Source organism: Rhinopithecus roxellana, chromosome 5 (assembly GCF_007565055.1).
Source record: "Rhinopithecus roxellana isolate Shanxi Qingling chromosome 5, ASM756505v1, whole genome shotgun sequence".
Classification (NCBI taxonomy): Eukaryota; Metazoa; Chordata; class Mammalia; order Primates; family Cercopithecidae; genus Rhinopithecus; species Rhinopithecus roxellana.
Window position 1 is genome coordinate 37667959 of NC_044553.1, and position 18283 is coordinate 37686241.

Here is an 18283-nt window from a genome sequence, read left to right on the forward strand (position 1 = left end):
GACCTCATCTGTACTTTAAAAGAAAAAAAAAATGCCTGTATTTTCATGCCTATAGTCTCAGCTGCTTGTAAATGCACATGCCTGTAGTCTCAGCTAGTCGGGGAGGATCACTGAGTTGGAGGCCGCAGTGAGCTGTGATTGCACCACCGACGGCACTCCAGCCTGGGCAACAGAGCAAGGCCCTGTCTCAAAAGCAATGTTAAGCTACTGGAACCAACTTCTCCTGCTGCCTCTAGGAGCACAATTTGCAAGTATCCTTAGATCTTAGATCTAAAATAGCCACTGAGTGGAGAGAAAATCAAGAGGCAGTGAACAGTATATTTTATTTCTTTGTTCCTCTACTTGTCTAGGTCAAAGTGGAGAGTTTCCTGGTCTATATATTTTTAAAGTAGGGCATAAAAGAAGTCAGGGAGAGACAGGAGAAATAGGGATTCGAGCAGATAATTCTAGAGTTTTCTTTACAATTGGGTTACTTTTTTTTTTTTTTTTTGAGATGGAGTTTCCGTCTGTTGCCTAGGCTGGAGTGCAGTGGCGCGATCTCGGCTCACTGCAAGCTCTGCCTCCTGGGTTCACACCATTCTTCTGCCTCAGCCTCCCGAGTAGCTGGGACTACTGGTGCCCGCCACCACGCCCAGCTAATTTTTTTTTTTTTTTTTTGTATTTTTAGTAGAGATGAGGTCTCACTGTGTTAGCCAGGATGGTCTAGATCTCCTGACCTTGTGATCCGCCTGCTTCAGCCTCCCAAAGTGCTGGAATTACAGGCGTGAGCCACCGCGCCCGGCCAAAATTGGGTTACTTTTACCAGTTTGTTTTTACTCACCACCACTGCACAGAGATTGTATTTAGGATATTTCCGGAAAATTGGGCAAATATAAGGAGTGAGGTCCAAATTGGTGAGTGGATAATGAATATCCGTTCTCAGCTTCCTTTTCGTTGTACCCTGAATGTCAAACCTGTAGGGATAATGTGTAAAATACAAAGTAAGCTTGTGAACCACTCATTTGTCTACATGACAAATTCCAAGTATCTTAAAAGTAATTTCTTGGCTGGGCACAGTGGCTCATGCCTGTAATCCCACAATGTTGGGAGGCCAAGGCGGGCATATCCCTTGAGCCTAGGAGTTTGAGACCAGCCTGAGTAACAAGGCAAAACCCTGTCTCTACATAGAATTCTCACCTGTAGTCCCAGCTACTCAGGAGGCTAAGGTAGGAGGATCACCTGAGCATAGGGAGGCTGAGGGAGTCGTGATCAAGCCACTGCACTCCAGCCTGGGTGACAAAGTAAGACCCTATCTCTAAAAAAAAAGTAATCTCTGGCCTGGTGTGGTGGCTCACGCCTGTAATCTTAGCACTTTGGGAGGCTGAAGTGGGTGGATCACTTGAGGTCAGTAGTTAGAACCAGTCTGGCCAACATGGTGAAATCTCGTCTCTACTAAAAATGCAAAAAAATTAGCCTGGGCATGATAGTGGATGCCTGTAATCCCAGGTACTCGGGAGGCTGAGCTCAGAGAATCACTTGAACCTGGGAGGTGGAGGTTACAGTGAGCTGAGATCGCATCACTGCACTCCAGCCTGGGCGACAGAGCAAGACTCCATCTCAAAAAAAAAAAAGTAATTTCTTGGAAAGATTATTTGGTACAGACTTATAAATTACTTTTATCTATTTAAATACCACATCCACAAGGCTCACGAAAATGAGACTGGAATTTGAATCAGGGAGTGAGATAGTAAAGATTCAAGCTAAACTTGAATCTAGTAGGGCAAAAAGAAAGGGATAACTAAGGCTCTCAGCATTGGGGGAAGTGGAAACCACATTGATAATTCCTGAGGCTTTTGCTCCAACTGAACCTGTTTCTTCCAGCCAAGCTGGCTCAGCTTTTCCTTATCTTGATTTCGGCACAGGTAGTCTTGGCAATGTCCTGTTTTCAAGCTCTGAGGTTTTTTTTAATGTTTTAATATAATGTTTTAATAAGAACTTTTTGTGAAAATCTTTCACATTCTGTATTGTTACATAGATCCTAACTTTGTAAATCTAGGCTCACATCAGTTACTCAGAAGCTTTTAAAAAAAAATTATGTCCATTTTGGAAAAATGGCTGATGTATGTCTGAGGCTGGGAAATTACTGAGACCGAGACATTCTTGTGCCAGAAAGCAAGATACCCTGTTTTCAAAAAACTAAGGGAATGCCATGTGATCCAGCAATTCTATACCTGGGTATCATCCCAAGAGAAATGAAGACTTAGGCCCACATAACAAGCTATCTGCTAGTGTTTGTAGAAGCTGTATTCCTAACTACTCAAAACTGTAAACAACCCAAACGTCCATCAGCTGGTGGAGACATGCAACTGTGGTACACTCACAAAAAGGAATAGCACACAGCAGTAAAAAAGGGACTACTGATGCATGCAACAACACGTATTTCAAAAGAATCATGCTAAGTGAAAGAAAAACTAAAAGCTACATACAGTATGACAGCACATTCTGAAAACACAAAATTATAAGGTTGGGAATCAGATGAGCAATTTCTATAGGCTTAGGGTCGGGAAGGAGAGTGATTAGTTAGGAGCATGAGAGAACTTTTTGAGGTGATGGAAATAGTTTATATGTTGGTTGTAATGACTACATGACTGCATGCATTTGTCAGAATTCACAGAACTGTGCACCTAAAAATGATACATTTTTTTGTAAGCATACCCTAATAAACTCATGGGACCCCAGGAGCTAACTTGAAGGGGCTCCCACTGGCCAATTTTGAACAGTTTGAACACCGAAAGCAATGATGAGAGATGTCTAGTTTTCAGTTCTACACATAAGGACACTTGGAAGTCACCGTTCTGTCCTAACAAGTTAAAAGCTAAATAAAACTTTTGGTTATTTTCCTTCAGGAAGGAAAGAATTAACCAAAAGGGAAATAAACAGGTCTTGGTATTGCTGAAAGAGCGGTGAGGTCACAGGACAAACCACTGCCCCCAGAATTGGAAAAACAGACCAGCAAACAGAGAATCACAAACTTACCAGAGTCGAGCAGAAACCTCCGAGGGAACAGGTCTGCCTAGGAAAACCTGGGCTGTAATTGACTAATTTGCTAGAGGCTCAGTGAAGAGTCTGAGAGTTAAAAACTCCAAAGAAATCCAGTCACTGGGGACCCCTACTTTGTGAGTTTTCCCTCCAGGAGCCCAACCACACTCTCACGGTAAGTATTAGAGACAACTCTCCTCATGCTTCTGGCAGGAAGAAGCGAAAGAAACCATTCTGAAATACACTGGTGCACCCGGTTCTTAACGCCTGCCCACAGGAGAAACTCATTAACCAGAGCCTAACCTGCTGGGGTTTTATCAGAGCTTAACTGACCTGGGGGGAGGAAAACACGTAACTCCAGCCCACGCATAACCATCCTGTTCCACCGAAACAGGTGTGAAGGGACTGAGGCGCACTTGTGAAGTTCGTAGTCTGGAGGCTTAAATTCATTAAAAGACCGAGACCCACTCGTAGGATTACAGAGCGCTTCCCCTCCCCTCCGGCTTAACACCACATCATCAAGGTCTGCTTACGTCAGTTTCTCTTACCCAGTTCATCGTATCTGGCTATCAGGAAAAAATTACAAGGCATACTAAAAGGCAAAAAACACAGTTTGAAGAGACAATAAGTATCAGAACCAGATAGGGCAGGGGTGTGGGAATTACCAGACTGAGAATTTAAAACTGATGAACATACTAAGGGTTCTAATGAATAAAGTAGACAGCTTGCAAGAACAGATGGTCAATGTAAGCAGAGACTTGGAAATCCTAAGAATGAACCGAAAGAAATGCTAGAGGTATCCTTGTTGGTATAGTGGTTAGTTTTTGGTTTTGTTTTTGTTTTTTTAACTGCTAGAGGAAAAAAACACTAACATGTGAAGAAAGCCTCTGATGGGCTTATTAGTCGACTGCACACAGCTGAAGAAAGAATCTCTGAGCTTGAGGAACCTCAGTAGAAATCTTTAAAACTGAAAAGAAGAGGCCGGGCGCGGTGGCTCAAGCCTGTAATCCCAGCACTTTGGGAGGCCGAGACGGGCGAATCACGAGGTCAGGAGTTCGAGACCATCCTGGCTAACACGGCGAAACCCCGTCTCTACTAAAAAATACAAAAACTAGCCGGGCGAGGTGGCTGGCGCCTGTAGTCCCAGCTACTCGGGAGGCTGAGGCAGGAGAATGGCGTAAACCCGGGAGGCGGAGCTTGCAGTGAGCTGAGATCCGGCCACTGCACTCCAGGCCGGGCGACAGAGCGAGACTCCGTCTCAAAAAAAAAAAAAAAAAGAAAGAAAGAAAGAAAAAAGAAAAAAAGAAAGAAAAAAGACCGGCTGGGCGCAGTGGCTCACGCCTGTATCCCAGCACTTTGGGAGGCCAAGGTGGAAGAATCGCCTGAGCCCAGGAGTTCCAGACCAGCCTGGGCAACAAAGTAAGAGCCCCTCCCCGCACCCCTGGATCTCTACTAAAAAAAAGAAAGAAAGAAAATAGACTTAAAAAAAAAAAGCACAACAATATCCAAGGCCTGTGGGACAACTATGAAGATGTAACATCTGTGTAGTGGAAATACCAAAAGGAAAAGGAAAAGAACAGAAAAAATATTTGAAACAATAATGACTGAGAATTTTCCCAGATTAATGCCATACACCAAACCACAGATTCAGGAAGCTCAGAGAACACCAAGAAAGATAAATACCAGAAAAATGACACCTAGGCATTTCATTTTCAAACTGCAGAATATCAAAGATAAGGACAAAAATCCCAAAAGAAGCCAGAGTGGGGGGCAGAAACCACACATATAGAGGAGCAAACATAAGAATTACATCTAACTTCTCAGAAACCATGCAAACAAGAAGAAAGTGGAATAAAATATTGAAAGTGTTAAAAGAGAAGAAAACCACCAACCTAGAATTCTGTACCCTGTAAAATGAACCTTCAAACGTGAAGGGAAATAATGACGTCATTGGACAAAGAAACATTAAGGGAATTTTTTGCCAGTAGACCTGCCTTGCAAGAAATGTTAAAAGAGGCTGGGCACAGTGGCTCATGCCTGTAATCACAGCTACTCTGAGAAGCCAAAGTGGGTGGATCACTTGAGGTAGGGAGTTCAAAACCACCCTGGCAACATCGTGAAACCCCGTCTCTACCAAAAATAACAAAATTAGCCTGCCATGGTGGTGCAGGTCTGTAATCTCAGCTACTCGGGAGGCTGAGGCAGGAGAATCGCTTGAACCCGTGAGGCAGAGGTTGCAGTGAGCCGAGATCATGCCACTGCCTTCCAGGCTGGGCAACAGAGTAAGACTCCATCTCAAAAAAAAAAAAAAAAAAATGTTAAAAGAAATCCTTTACAGAGAAGGAAAATGATATAGGTCAAACACTTGGATCCACATAAAGAAAGAGCACTGAAGAAGGAATACGTGAGGGTAAAATGAAAACTGTTTTCTTCTTATTAATTGATCTAACATAACAGTTTATTCAAAACAATAATAGAGACAATATATTCAATTATGTATGCTTACATATATATCATATATATTCTTGTGTATCTTTATATATAAGTGAAATGAATGACAGCAATGATACAAGGAAAGCAGTATGGTGTTATTTGAAAGTGGACATGGATTAGTTGTAAATGTATATTGCAAACTCTAAGGCAACCACTAAAAAATGTTTTAAAAAGTATAGCTGATATGGTAATAAAGGAGAAAAAATGGAGTCATATAAGATGCTCAATTAAAATCACAAAAAGCAGGAAAAGAGTGGTAGATAAAAACAGGAACACAAAGAACAAGGGCAACAAATAGAAAGCAGTAACAAGTACAACAGATATTTAACCCAACGGCATCAACAATCACTTTGAATATCAGTGGTTATATACATTAATTAAAACACAGATTGTCACAATGAATCAAAAACAAAATCCAACTATATACTGTGTACAAGAAACATACTTGAAATATAAAGACACAGTCGGGTGTGGTGGCTCAAGCCTGTAATCCCAGCACTTTGGGAGGCCGAGACGGGAGGATCACGAGGTCAGGAGATCGAGACCATCCTGGCTAACACGGTGAAACCCTGTCTCTACTAAAAATACAAAAACTAGCCGGGCGTGGTGGCGGGCGCCTGTAGTCCCAGCTACTCGGGAGGCTGAGGCAGGAGAATGGAGTAAACCCGGGAGGCGGAGCTTGCAGTGAGCTGAGATCTGGCCACTGCACTCCAGTCCGGGCGACAGAGCGAGACTCCGCCTCAAAAAAAAAAAAAAGAAAAGAAATATAAAGACACATAGAGACTAAAGTAAACAGATGGAGGAAAACAAACCATCCTACCACTAAGAAAGTGGGAGTAGTTATATTAATTTCAGACAGCAGTCTTCAAAACAAAGAATGATTGAGGATAAAAAGGGCCATATATAATGATCAAGGGATCAATTTTTCAAGAAGACATAGAAATTCTTAACGTAGGCTGGGTGCGGTGGCTCAAGCCTGTAATCCCAGCACTTTGGGAGGCCGAGACAGGCGGATCACGAGGTCAGGAGATCGAGACCATCCTGGCTAACACGGTGAAACCCCGTCTCTACTAAAAAAAATACAAAAAACTAGCCGGGCGTGGTGGCGGGCGCCTGTAGTCCCATCTACTCTGGAGGCTGAGGCAGCAGAATGGCGTAAACCCGGGAGGCGGAGTTTGCAGTGAGCTGAGATCCGGCCACTGCACTCCAGCCTGGGTGACAGAGCGAGACTCCGTCTCAAAAAAAAAGAGAAATTCTTAACGTATATGCACTTAACAACAAACGGTCAAAATACATGAGGAAAAACTGGCTGGGCACTGTGGCTCATGCCTGTAATCCCAGCACGTTGGGAGGCTGAGGTGGGTGGGCCGCTTGAGGTCAGGAGTTCGAGTCCAGCCTGGCCAACATGGCTAAACCCTGTCTCTACTAAAAATACAAAAACTAGGCAGGTGTGGTGGCACGCACCTGTAATCCCAGCTACTCGGGAGGGTAGGACATGAGTATTGCTTAAACCCAGGAGGCAGAGTTTGCAGTGAGCCAAGACTGCACCACTGCACTCCAGCCTGGGCAACAGAGTGAAACTCTGTCTCACAAACACACACACACACACACACACACACACACACACACACACACACAGAGGAAAAACTGATAGAACTGCAAGGAGAAATAGATAAATCCACTTCTATAGTTGGAGATATTAACACACCTCTGTTAGAAATGGACAGATCCAGGCCGGGCGCGGTGGCTCATGCCTGTAATCCCAGCACTTTGGGAGGCCAAGGTGGGCGGATCACGAGGTCAGGAGATCGAGACCATCCTAGCTACATGGGGAATCTCTGTCTCTACTAAAAATACAAAAAATTAGCCGGGTGTGGTGGCAGGCACCTGTAGTCCCAGCTACTCAGGAGGCTGAGGCAGGAGAATGGCGTCAACCTGGGAGGCGGAGCTTGCAGTGAGCCGAGACGGTGTCACTGCACTCCAGCCTGGGTGACAGAGCAAGACTCTGTCTCAAAAAAAAAAAAAAAAAAAAAAAAAAAAAAATTAAATTAAAGAAAAAACACAATACCATTCACATTAGCACCCTCAAAAATGAAATACTTAGTTATAAAATTAACAAAATATGTACAAGACCTATAGAAGGAAAACTAGAAAATTCTCATGAAAGAAATCTGAGAAGAACCTAAATAAACAGAGAGATATATTCTATATTCATGGATAAGAATCTTCAATATTGTCAAGGTGTCAGTTCTTCCCAATTTGATCTGTAAATACAATGTAATTCCAATCAAAATCCCAATAACTTATTTTGTGGATATTGACAAAATGATTCTAAAGTTTATGGGATGAGGTAAAAGATCCAGAGTAGCCAAAACTATACTGAAGGAAAACATAATTGGACTGACATTACCAAACTTCAAAACTTATTTTAAAACCAGAATAATCAAGACTGTGTGGTATTGCTGAAAAAAAAAAAAGAAAAAGAATGGTATAGACAAGAGAGCTCAGAAATGGACCCACAAAGATATGATCAACTGATCATTGACAAAGGAACAAAGGTAATACAATGGAGAAAAGATAACCTTTTTCAACAAATGGTGCTGAGACAACTGGATATCTACATGAAAAAAAAAAGAAGAAGAATCCACACACAAACCTTACACCCTTCACAAAAATTAACTCAAAATGGATCACAGACCAAAACGTAAAACAGAAAACTACAAAACTCCTGGAAGATAACACTGGAGAAGATCTAGATAATCTTGTGTTTGGCAATGACTTTTTAGCTACAACACCAACGGCCTCCTTTAGAAAAGAATTGAAAAGCTGGACTCCATTAAAGTCAAAATTTTCTGCTCTACAAAATACTGTCAAAAGAATAAAAAACAAGCCATGGACTAAAAAAAAAAAAAAAAAAAAAAAACAAAAAAAAAACACCTCTGGTAAAGAACTGCTATTGAAAATATACAAGAAATTTGGCTAGGCACAGTGGCTCATGCCTATAATCCAAGCACTTTGGGAGACTAAAGTGGGCAGATCATTCAGATCACCTGAGCTCAGAAGTTCGAGACCTGCCTGGGCAACATGGTGAAAACCTGTCTCTACCAAAAAAAGTAAGAATTAGCCAGGCATGCTGGCGGGTGCCTGTAGTCCCAGCTACTCTGGAGGCTGAGTCAGGAGAATGGCTTGAACCAGAGAAGCGGAGACTGCAAGAACTGAGATTGCACCACTGCACTCCAGCCTCTGTGACAAAGCGAGAGACTGAAAAAAAGAAGGGAGGGGAGGGGAGGGAAGAAGGGGAGGGGAGGGGAGGGGAGGGGAGGGGAGGGAAGGGAAATCTTAAAACTCAATGATTAGAAAACCAACAACCTGGCCAGGTGCAGTGGCTCACGCCTGTAATCCCAGAACTTTGGGAGACCGAGGCAGGCAGATCATGAGGTCAAGAGATTAGACCATCCTGGCCAACATGGTGAAACCCCATGTCTACTAAAAATACAAAAAATATTAGCTGGGCATGGTGGCATGCACCTGTAGTCCCAGCTACTAGGGAGGCTGAGGCAGGAAAATAGCTTGAACCCGGGAGGTGGAAGTTGCAGTGAGCCGAGATCATATCACTGCACTCCAGCCTGGCAACAGAGTGAGACTCCGTCTTAAAAAAAAAAAAAAAAAAGAAAGAAAACCAACAACCCAATTTTTAAAATACACCGAAGACCTTGACAGACCATCACTGAAGTATCTTACCAGGGACTCGCGGGGCAGGAATGTGGAGTTACTAAAGGTTACAGAGTTTCTGTTTGGGTGATGAAGAAGTTTTAGAAACAGTGATGATTGTTGCACAACATTGTGAATAATGAATGCCAATGAATTGTATGATTAGAATTGCTAAAATGGCAAAGTTTTATGTATGCTGTATATATTTTATCACAATTTAAAAACAATAATGTAATATACCAAATATCATTGAACTGTATACTCTAAATGGGCCAATTATTGGCATGTGAATTACATCTCTAGAAATCTGTTCGAAAATATGTGCCCACAAAATGTAAAAATCCATACCTTTTAAGGTGAAAAATAATTATTTTGGGTGCCTTGGAAATACCAGCCCTCACGGCAGTTTCTTGCTTGGTTTCACAAAAGGAGCAGTGAATTTGGTTGTTCCAGGTCAGTGTGTCTTGTTGAAAAAAACACTGGAGACAGTCCTGTTCAGGAAAAAAAGGATTTGGTGACCAAATTGGATCCACTGCAACCTGCACTCTCTGTTTCTATTGGAACTTTGCAAATGCCGAGGAAATGTAATTCTCAGTGCTTTTCTCAAGGTCAACAAGTCCAGAAGATAACAGTCTCACTAGTTGCAGCCAGATACCTGTAAAATCCACCTAGAAGGTATTTCTTGTTACTGAGATGGATTTGAGTGCCTACCTCACTTATAATCTATAAATCAGTTTTTTGGGTTTTTTGTTTTCTTTTTTTTTGAGATGGAGTCTCACTCTGTTGCACAGGCTGGACTACAGTGGCATGATCTCGACTCATTGCAGCCTCCACCTCACAGTTTAAGTGATTCTCCTGCCTCAGCCTCCTAAGGAGCTGGGACTACAGGCACGCACCACCAAGCCCAGCTAATCTTTGTATTTTTAGTAGAAACGGGGTGATCTGCCTACCTTGGCCTCCCAAAGTGCTGGGATTACAGGCGTGAGCCACCACACCCAGCCTATAAATAAGCATTTTAACTTTTCTGTTTTTTCTCGAATAATACTGATTTTGCAATTTTTATTTATTTTTAAATTTTATTTATTTATTTTTTTTTCGAGATGGAGTCTCGCTCTGTCGCCAGGCTGGAGTGCAGTGGCACGATCTTGGCTCACTGCAACCTCTGCCTCCTGGGTTCAAGCTATTCTCCTGCCTCAGCCTCCAAGTAGCCAGGACTATAGGCACACGCCACCATGCCCAGCTAATTTCTGTATTTTTAGTAGAGATGGGGTTTCACCATGTTGGCCAGGATGGTCTTGATCTCTTGACTTCATGATCCGCCTGCCTTGGCCTCTCAAAGTGCTGGGATTATAGGCTTGAGCCTCCATGCCCGGCGACTTTGCAATTTTCACCAGTGAAATCAGGCAGCTGCTTTATGCTATTCATCTCATTGCTAAAATGATCTGGTGACAAAAATGACTCTCAGGGTTTGGGGGTGGCCTATGATAAAGATAGCAGAACAGGGATAAATTAGACCCCATATCCATAGGATAGATCCTCAATGTGGCCAGGTCCTTGGTTCTGCAAACCATTAACTGGAAGAAGAAGATGAGCACAGATTTTGTTTGCAGAGGACCCACTGGCACCTTACTTAGGTGTTTGGAATTTCTTTCCAACAATCTTTAGCAGTTTGAGCTGAGAAACAAAGCCCAGTGCTGAATAAGTAATAGGATTCTATTATTCAATTCTGGTAGATAAAACTTTTAGCAATAAAATGTGCTTTCATAATTTAGGAAGAAAAAAATATAAATTTATAGAATTCTGCAAGAAAACTTACTGCTGTCCGCCCCTTATTTGCTCCTTATTGCTGGCTGCCTTCTACTGCCACTCACCCCATGCTCACATCCCCAGTTACAGATTAACTTTTTGGCATTGTGGCGAAGAAAATTTGAGAGGTAAACCAAGGCACTGATTCCATTCTGTCTTTCCAAAACATTTCACAGCTTTAGTCCAAAATATAAGAGCGCGAGACTGAGAGTCTAGAATGTTTTATATCTAGTTCCAAGTCTAGACCTTACAGACCTCTGGGGTAAGGGAGGGTCACAAATTTTTGCAAGAAATTACAAATTTCTTTTATGCACAAGTCTATCTCAATAGACTGAATAAACCCCACTGTATTTCCAGTTTTACAATCAGGCTATTTCATTGAGTACATTTAAAAATAAGATTGAATTCCTAGTAACTTTTGACCAGTATGTCCCTAAAAAAAAATACTGTCATCATGGACTTCCTCTTTCATTTATTTATTTATTTATTTATTTATTTACTTACTTATTTGAGACGGAGACTCACTCTGTCGCCCAGGTTGGAGTGCAGTGGTGTGATCTTGGCTCACTACAACCTCCACCTCCCGGGTTCAAGCGATTCTCATGGCTCAGTCTCCCGAGTAGCTGGGATTACAGGTGCCCGCCATCATGCCCAACTAATTTTTGTATTTTTAGTAGAGACAGGGTTTCACCATGTTGGTCAGGCTGGTCTTGAACTCCTGACCTCAGGTGATCCACCTGCCTCGGCCAAAAGGGCTGGGATTACAGGCATGAGCCACTGCGCCCAGCCTATTTCTTTTAAAATTAAAGTTATAAAGCTGTCTCTCCTACTAAACAAATGTAGGAAACAGCCCTGAGAAAATCCAGGGCTGAGAGTATAGCAAGACAAAGTGCCCAGGAATACCACATTCCTACCTGAAGGGAGCATTCATATTCGGATGGAATGGGGAGTGAGAGGACAGTGAAGACTTCGTTCTTGTAGGTGCATTTCTCACACTTTAAACATACGATGCTGTAATTGAGCTGCCCTTCAAACAGCTGGGTGATGACGGATGTCTCAGTGGTAATCCACTTCCTGCAGCATCTCTGAGCAGAACCTTTGTCATGTGATCTTCTCCGGGGGTAGTGGTACTGAATCAAGGAGCAAATTTCACCCAGATTAATTACTGGTTATTTAAAAAAGACTGTGGCAACATGGTGAGATCCCATCTCTACAAAGAAAAAAAAAATGAGCTAGGCGTGGTAGCACACATCTATGGTGCCAGCTACTTGGGAGGCTGAGGTTGGAGGATCAGTTGAGCCCAGGAGTTCGAGGCTGCAGTGAGCCGTGTTAGCACTACTGCACTCCAGCCTGGGTGACAGAGTGAGACCACGTTTCAAAAAAAAAAAAAAAGTTTTCAATGAAATGACTGATTTTTTTTCTATCAGAATGATACATTGCTACCAGAAACCACTTAGCTTTGGATTCAGACAATAGAGTAAGATATCCTTGAAAGTATATATATCATGTGTGATTTCTGATAATTCAGATATTTTTCCTCTAGGTGAAACAGAGGAGTGATGACACCCTAACTCTGGTAAAACATATACCCATGGCCCCATAAGTTACTAGCCTTGGGAGCTAGTTTTTCCTGGGAAGGGGGTAAGTAAGCTAAATTAGCATTAGGTCACTCAAGCAGATCTAAAGGTAAAATATTAAGAAATCCAATCTTTCCTGTCTCCAGTCCCTTTAGGTTAAATTCTGTAGCCTTTTCTCCTTTAACTTATAGAAAACACTTTTTTAAAAGAGCACATCTTGGCCAGGCACAGTGGCTCATGTCTGTAATCGTGGTGCTTTGGGAGGCTGAGTTGGGAGGATCATGTGAGACAAGGAGTTTGAGATCAGATTGGGCAACATAGCAAAATCCTGTCTCTACAGGGTTAATTTTTTTTAAAAAAGATAAGAGAGCAAATCTGAAATTCCTAAGGCAGCCTGGCAGAACTAGCCTTGTGGCCTGGTTTGGATCTAGCTCATACTCAGCAACAGCATTTCTTGGGCACACCCTGAGTTTTCAGTGATTGAAGAGCCTCAGTAGAATATACATTTTGAAGATGCGTTAGCTCCATAGCTGGCTCTAATCTGGGGCTGTGCTCACCATTCCACTTCTGCTTGCTCCTTTCGTCACACTCTGCTGCCAAAGTCTTCCACCCTGACAGTAACTTAATTCCCCTAATTCCTAGTTTGATCTTGGGAAACAGAATGCTATTTGTTTCAGATTGGCTGTAGAAAAGGACATCAGTGATTTTTACTGCCCACTCGCCTCTTCTCTTTAAAAAGTACTGCCATGAATACATTTTTTTTTCTTTCTTTTCATTGTTGGTTTTTTTGTTGTTGTTGTTTTGAGACAGAGTCTCACTCCGTCACCCAGGCTGGAGTGCAGTGGCGGGATCTCAGCTCACTGCAACCTCCGCCTTCTGAGTTTAAGCAATTCTCATGCCTCAGCCTCCCAAGTAGCTGGGACTACAGGTGCCCGCCAACATGCCTGGCTAATTTTTGTATTTTTAGTAGAGACGGGGTTTCACCATGTTAGCCAGGATGGTCTCGAACTCCTGACCTCAAGTGATCCACCCGCCTCAGCCTCCCAAAATGCTGGGATTACAGGTGTCAACCACAGCGCCCGACCATGAATTTTTTTTATTACTCTAAATGAAAAACGGAACTGAGGCCTGCCAAAGAGAACAATTAATAGCTATAGTTTGCAATCTCAATGCTAACCATTCCCTGGGTATTAGAGGTGCAGTGAGGTAACATTAGCAGAAGGACATTGCATAAAGTCAAGGACACATTTTCAGAGAATGTGGGTCTCAGACCAAGACTAAGGGCAGTGAGTTTTGTAAATAAAGGCAAAACCTCTAGAGTAACTGAAGACTTCATGTTTAATGAAACGTATGTCCTAATTCGGTGATGAATTCGGGTTAGGCATGTTTGGTATGAGGATGAAACTTTGTAGTGCGTAGATCTGTTGCTTAATCTAATATCAAGCTTAATATTTTCATGGATTTGTAGGTCCCAAGAAAATGTAAGCTATAAAATTCTATGTTATTTCTCATGAGGAATATATTTTGCACTTTTAAAAACTAGTCCATGCAGCCTTTATTTCCAAAGAAAAGTAGACTAGTGTTTCCCACGCCTGGCTGACCACTGGAAATGCCAAGTAAGCTTTCCCCAAAGACATTGTAATTCATTACCCCTGGAGTATGTGCGTTAACATCTGTGCTGTAAAATCTTCCCAGGTGATTCTGATGACAGGTAAGTTTGGTAAATATAGTTACACATTCAAATACTAACTTGGATGTTCTCCATGGGACACCTAGCACAGTGCTTGGCACAAAGTAGACAATATTAACTGAACAAGCAAAAGAATGAGAAATGGAAGTTGCTGATAAAAGTGCAGAACCACCCTATTTCAAGGTCATTAATTCTACTTACCTTTTTTAGAGCTTCATGAAGTTCGTTTAGGACATAAATCAAGAATTCCTGAGCATCTTGTTGTGTCTTTTTCGTAAATGCTGGGTAGAGGTTGCCAAGAGCTGACCAGAATATTTCTGGTGAGACACAGTCTGAGTCTCCCAGCCACATGTCTGTCATCAGGTAGGCAAAAGCAGTGGCAACCTCGCTGCAATCGCTTGGAAGAAGAAAGGGATATGTTTCTGGCTGATTTAATGAAAAGAAGGCACCTCATCACCCAAGCCTGGGAAATTAGTCTCAAAATAGAAGAGCGTGGTGTCTCATGCCTGTAACACCAGCACTTTGGGAGGCCAATGCAGGAGGATCACTTGAGCCCCCAGAAGGTCGAGGCTGCGGTGAGCTGTGATCATACCACTACTTCACCCCAGTCTGGGTGACAGAACACGACTCTGTCTAAAAGAAAAAAAAAGGAGGCCAGGTTCAGAGGCTCATGCCTGTAATTCCAGCACTTTGTGGGGCCGAGGTGGTGGGTTGGGAGAGGTGGATCACTTGAGGTCAGGAGTTTAAGACCAGCCTGTCCAACATGGTGAAACCCCCTCTCTACTAAAAATACAAAAAAAAAAAAAAAAAAATACAAAAAAATTAGCCAGGCATGGTGGCGCATGCCTGTAATCCCAGCTACTCAGGAGGCTGAGGCAGGAGAGTCACTTGAACCTGAGGAGCAGAGGTGGCAGGGAGCCAAGATCATGCCACTGCACTCCAGCCTGGGCAACAGAACGAGACCCTGTCTCAACAACGACAAAAATTAAAAAAATAAAAATAAAAAAAAGGAGCTGCATTCATTTCTTGGTTGCCCTTCCCACTTTTACTTACTCTAGCATGTTATCTGGGAAGCTACAACCTCTACTGACTTGTTTGTTTAATCCCTTAATAGGGATTCCAGAGTTCCTTCTCTAACCTCACCTGTGGGGAAGTGGGGGTGGGAGCTGGGCTGCAGGGAACGCAAATGGTCTTACTTTTGAAGAGCAGTGATATACTTCCCGGAGAGGAAGTATTCCACCAGCGGCGAGATGCTGCAGAGACACTGTAAGATGGCATTCATGTAGCATGTGTTGCCCAAGTTTCTCAAGCCAGTGATGCCCTGAAAACAGGGCTGGCTCCCATCAGCCTCCTTAACTGGAAGAGTATCATAGTAATCTGTGCACTCTGCACTGTGTTGGTGCCACATGGAAAGAAAGGGTTTTGAGAGAACAAAATAAGTACAAATGACAATAAGCCTCTCAATATTGTGAAATAAAGAAGAGTTCTTAGTAAGACTTCCTCCAAACGCATTCCCCACCAAGGACAGGAAGTATGGGAACTTGGAGTCTAAAATTACATCATGGCGGAGAATAGTGGCTCACACCTGTAATCCCAGCCCTTTGGGAGGCCGAGGTGGGAGGATTGCTTGAGGCCAGGAGCTTGAGACCAGCCAGGGTAACATAGTGAGATCTTGTCTCTATTACATAAATTAAATTAAAAACAAAATTACATTACTTAGAACAGAACTGTGAACAAGTGCCTGAAGCCAAATAAGACAGATAAAAATTTATTTCTAAAACCAAAGCAAGACAACTGACAACTTGCTGGACAAGTAATTAAATTATTATTATTATTATTAAAAGTTAATAAAACAATAGCTATCAGGTAGTGAGCCTGGCACTATTTAAGTACTTAACATGCATTTTCCCATTAAATCTCTCAACAATTGTGTAAGGTAGGAACAATTATTTTTACATCCCATTTTACAGATGAGATGTCAGGTTTGAAGTGATTTAGTCATTTACCCACGGGGTGTGTGGTGGTATGTAGAGAAAAGGAATATCTGCCTATCATCTGTTTGCCTCCCTCCCTCTCTCCCAATATATCTATCCTTTAAGATATTTGGGTTTATATATATTAAGATTGCCTATATATATGTGATGTATATATGTGTATATTTGTGTATGTATGTATATATAGCATATATATTGAAAGCATAACATATACACATATTAAGAGCATGCATATAGATATCTTAAGAGCACACATATATGTATATATGTATATAGCTATATACATATAAATACACACACACATATATACATGGAAAGGAGAAAGCGCACAGACTCTGTAAAAAATAGATCTTAGTTTAAATCCCAACTATGCCATTTACTAGTTATAGGATCTGGGATTCTATGTCTGTTTCTTGTCTATAGAATATGAATAATGTCATCTGCCTTATAGGATGGTTGTGAGGATTATGAAGGTATCACGCAAGGTACTTGACACAGGTTCATCAATAAATGACAACTTAAAAACTTTTTTTAAGTGACTGGTCTAGGATGTCCTTCCCAGTAAGCTACAGGATTAGAGTGTTCATGTGAATTGGCCAGACCTGCCTGCACAGAGAGAACCTGAGGATTCCAAAGGGCACCTCCTCTCCCTGCACAGAGCTTCCTCTTGTAATTTTTTATATCGTGCCAGGCAACCTGGTATCTACGTCCTCTGGTATTTTTCTTTCCATATATTGTATCTAAAGTTGGGGCTCCATGAGACAGTGACTCACCTCATACATGCTTTTAAGCACAGTTATGCCAGTTTGAAAAGTGTTCACTGTTATAAGAATGGTCATTTTCACTTTTACTCACTGATACCACAGGAGGTCCTAGACTGTCACCCTTTAGGAAGAACATGTATTTATTGCCAAGATATTAGGTACAATCTTCCTTCCTTTCGGGGGACCTCCCATGGGTCACACCTGGGAGAACCCTCCTGCATGTAGCATGTATCCCCTGACTCCTCTGAGTTGGGCTTATCTAGAAAGCTGTAGTAGATCAAGGCTCACAGGACATAGTAGATACCGAAGTCATCTGCAGGGAGAGATCGCTGAGAAGTCATTTTAATGGAACCACGTTGGAATTTCACTTCTATTCAGCAGCTACAACTATTCCTTTCAACTTCCATTTCTCTGAGCCTGTTAACACTGACTTTTTGTTTTAAACAACTGATATGCTCCTCTCTCTTCCAGTAGCTGCAAACTGATTTTCACCTGTATCAGGCACCACTCCAACTTGGATTTTCCATACATCATAATCCTTTCCATTCACCTTCAAGATTCTAGCATGTTGCCATGAGACACTGTTACTTGGTTGTCTGAAATGTTTTAAAAAGATTAGGCTTCAGAGAATGAACTACATATAACCTCCCTTCCTCCATCACTCAGTTTCTCTTGCGTGTGTATATATTACACACACACACACACACTTACATGTGCACAGAAGATTTACCGCCACTGAGTTAGTGGACACTACGGCAACCCTGCCTGCTTTGGGCAGTCATTCCCCCTTACCAGCGACTACACCACACCTAGGAGCCCTGAGGGAATTTCCTCACCGTGGGGAGGGAGGACTTTCACTTCTATTCAGGAGCTACATCTATCTGGACTGAATCCTGGATCAGAAAAAAAAAAATTGCCATAAAAGAACATTATGGGAACAATTGATGAAATTTGAATATGGATAATATGCAGATAGTTTTTTCTATTAATGTTGAATCTTCTGAATTTGATAAAATTGTACTGTGTTTATGCAAGGGGATGCCCTTGTTCTTAGAAAATACACACTGAAGTTTTTTGGGGGACAGGGGCATGATATATGCAACCTGTTTTCAAACGGTTCAGGAAGACACAGGGACCCGAGGACGGGAAGGAAGGGGAGTGATAAAGCATATACTGTAAAGCCACACGCCAGCAGTTGGTGAATCCAAGTGAAGGCCCACTAAAGAGCAT

The 18283-nt window shown here is 42.2% G+C and overlaps 1 protein-coding gene across 1 annotated transcript in view; it reads right to left on the reverse strand.

Annotated features, from left to right (window-relative positions):
- The window catches only part of USP50 (ubiquitin specific peptidase 50), a 53837-nt gene extending 36301 nt beyond the window's left edge, over positions 1 to 17536 (reverse strand). Inside the window, exons 1-6 of the mRNA XM_010356608.2 lie at positions 17342 to 17536; positions 15492 to 15686; positions 14497 to 14692; positions 11943 to 12158; positions 9571 to 9713; positions 821 to 953 (exon numbers count right to left, since the gene is read on the reverse strand). Of these exons, the coding sequence (XP_010354910.1) occupies positions 821 to 953; positions 9571 to 9713; positions 11943 to 12158; positions 14497 to 14692; positions 15492 to 15686; positions 17342 to 17394 (936 nt within the window). The 5' untranslated portion in view covers positions 17395 to 17536. The remainder of the gene's footprint in view (positions 1 to 820; positions 954 to 9570; positions 9714 to 11942; positions 12159 to 14496; positions 14693 to 15491; positions 15687 to 17341) is intronic.
- Between the last annotated feature and the right edge of the window lie 747 nt (positions 17537 to 18283).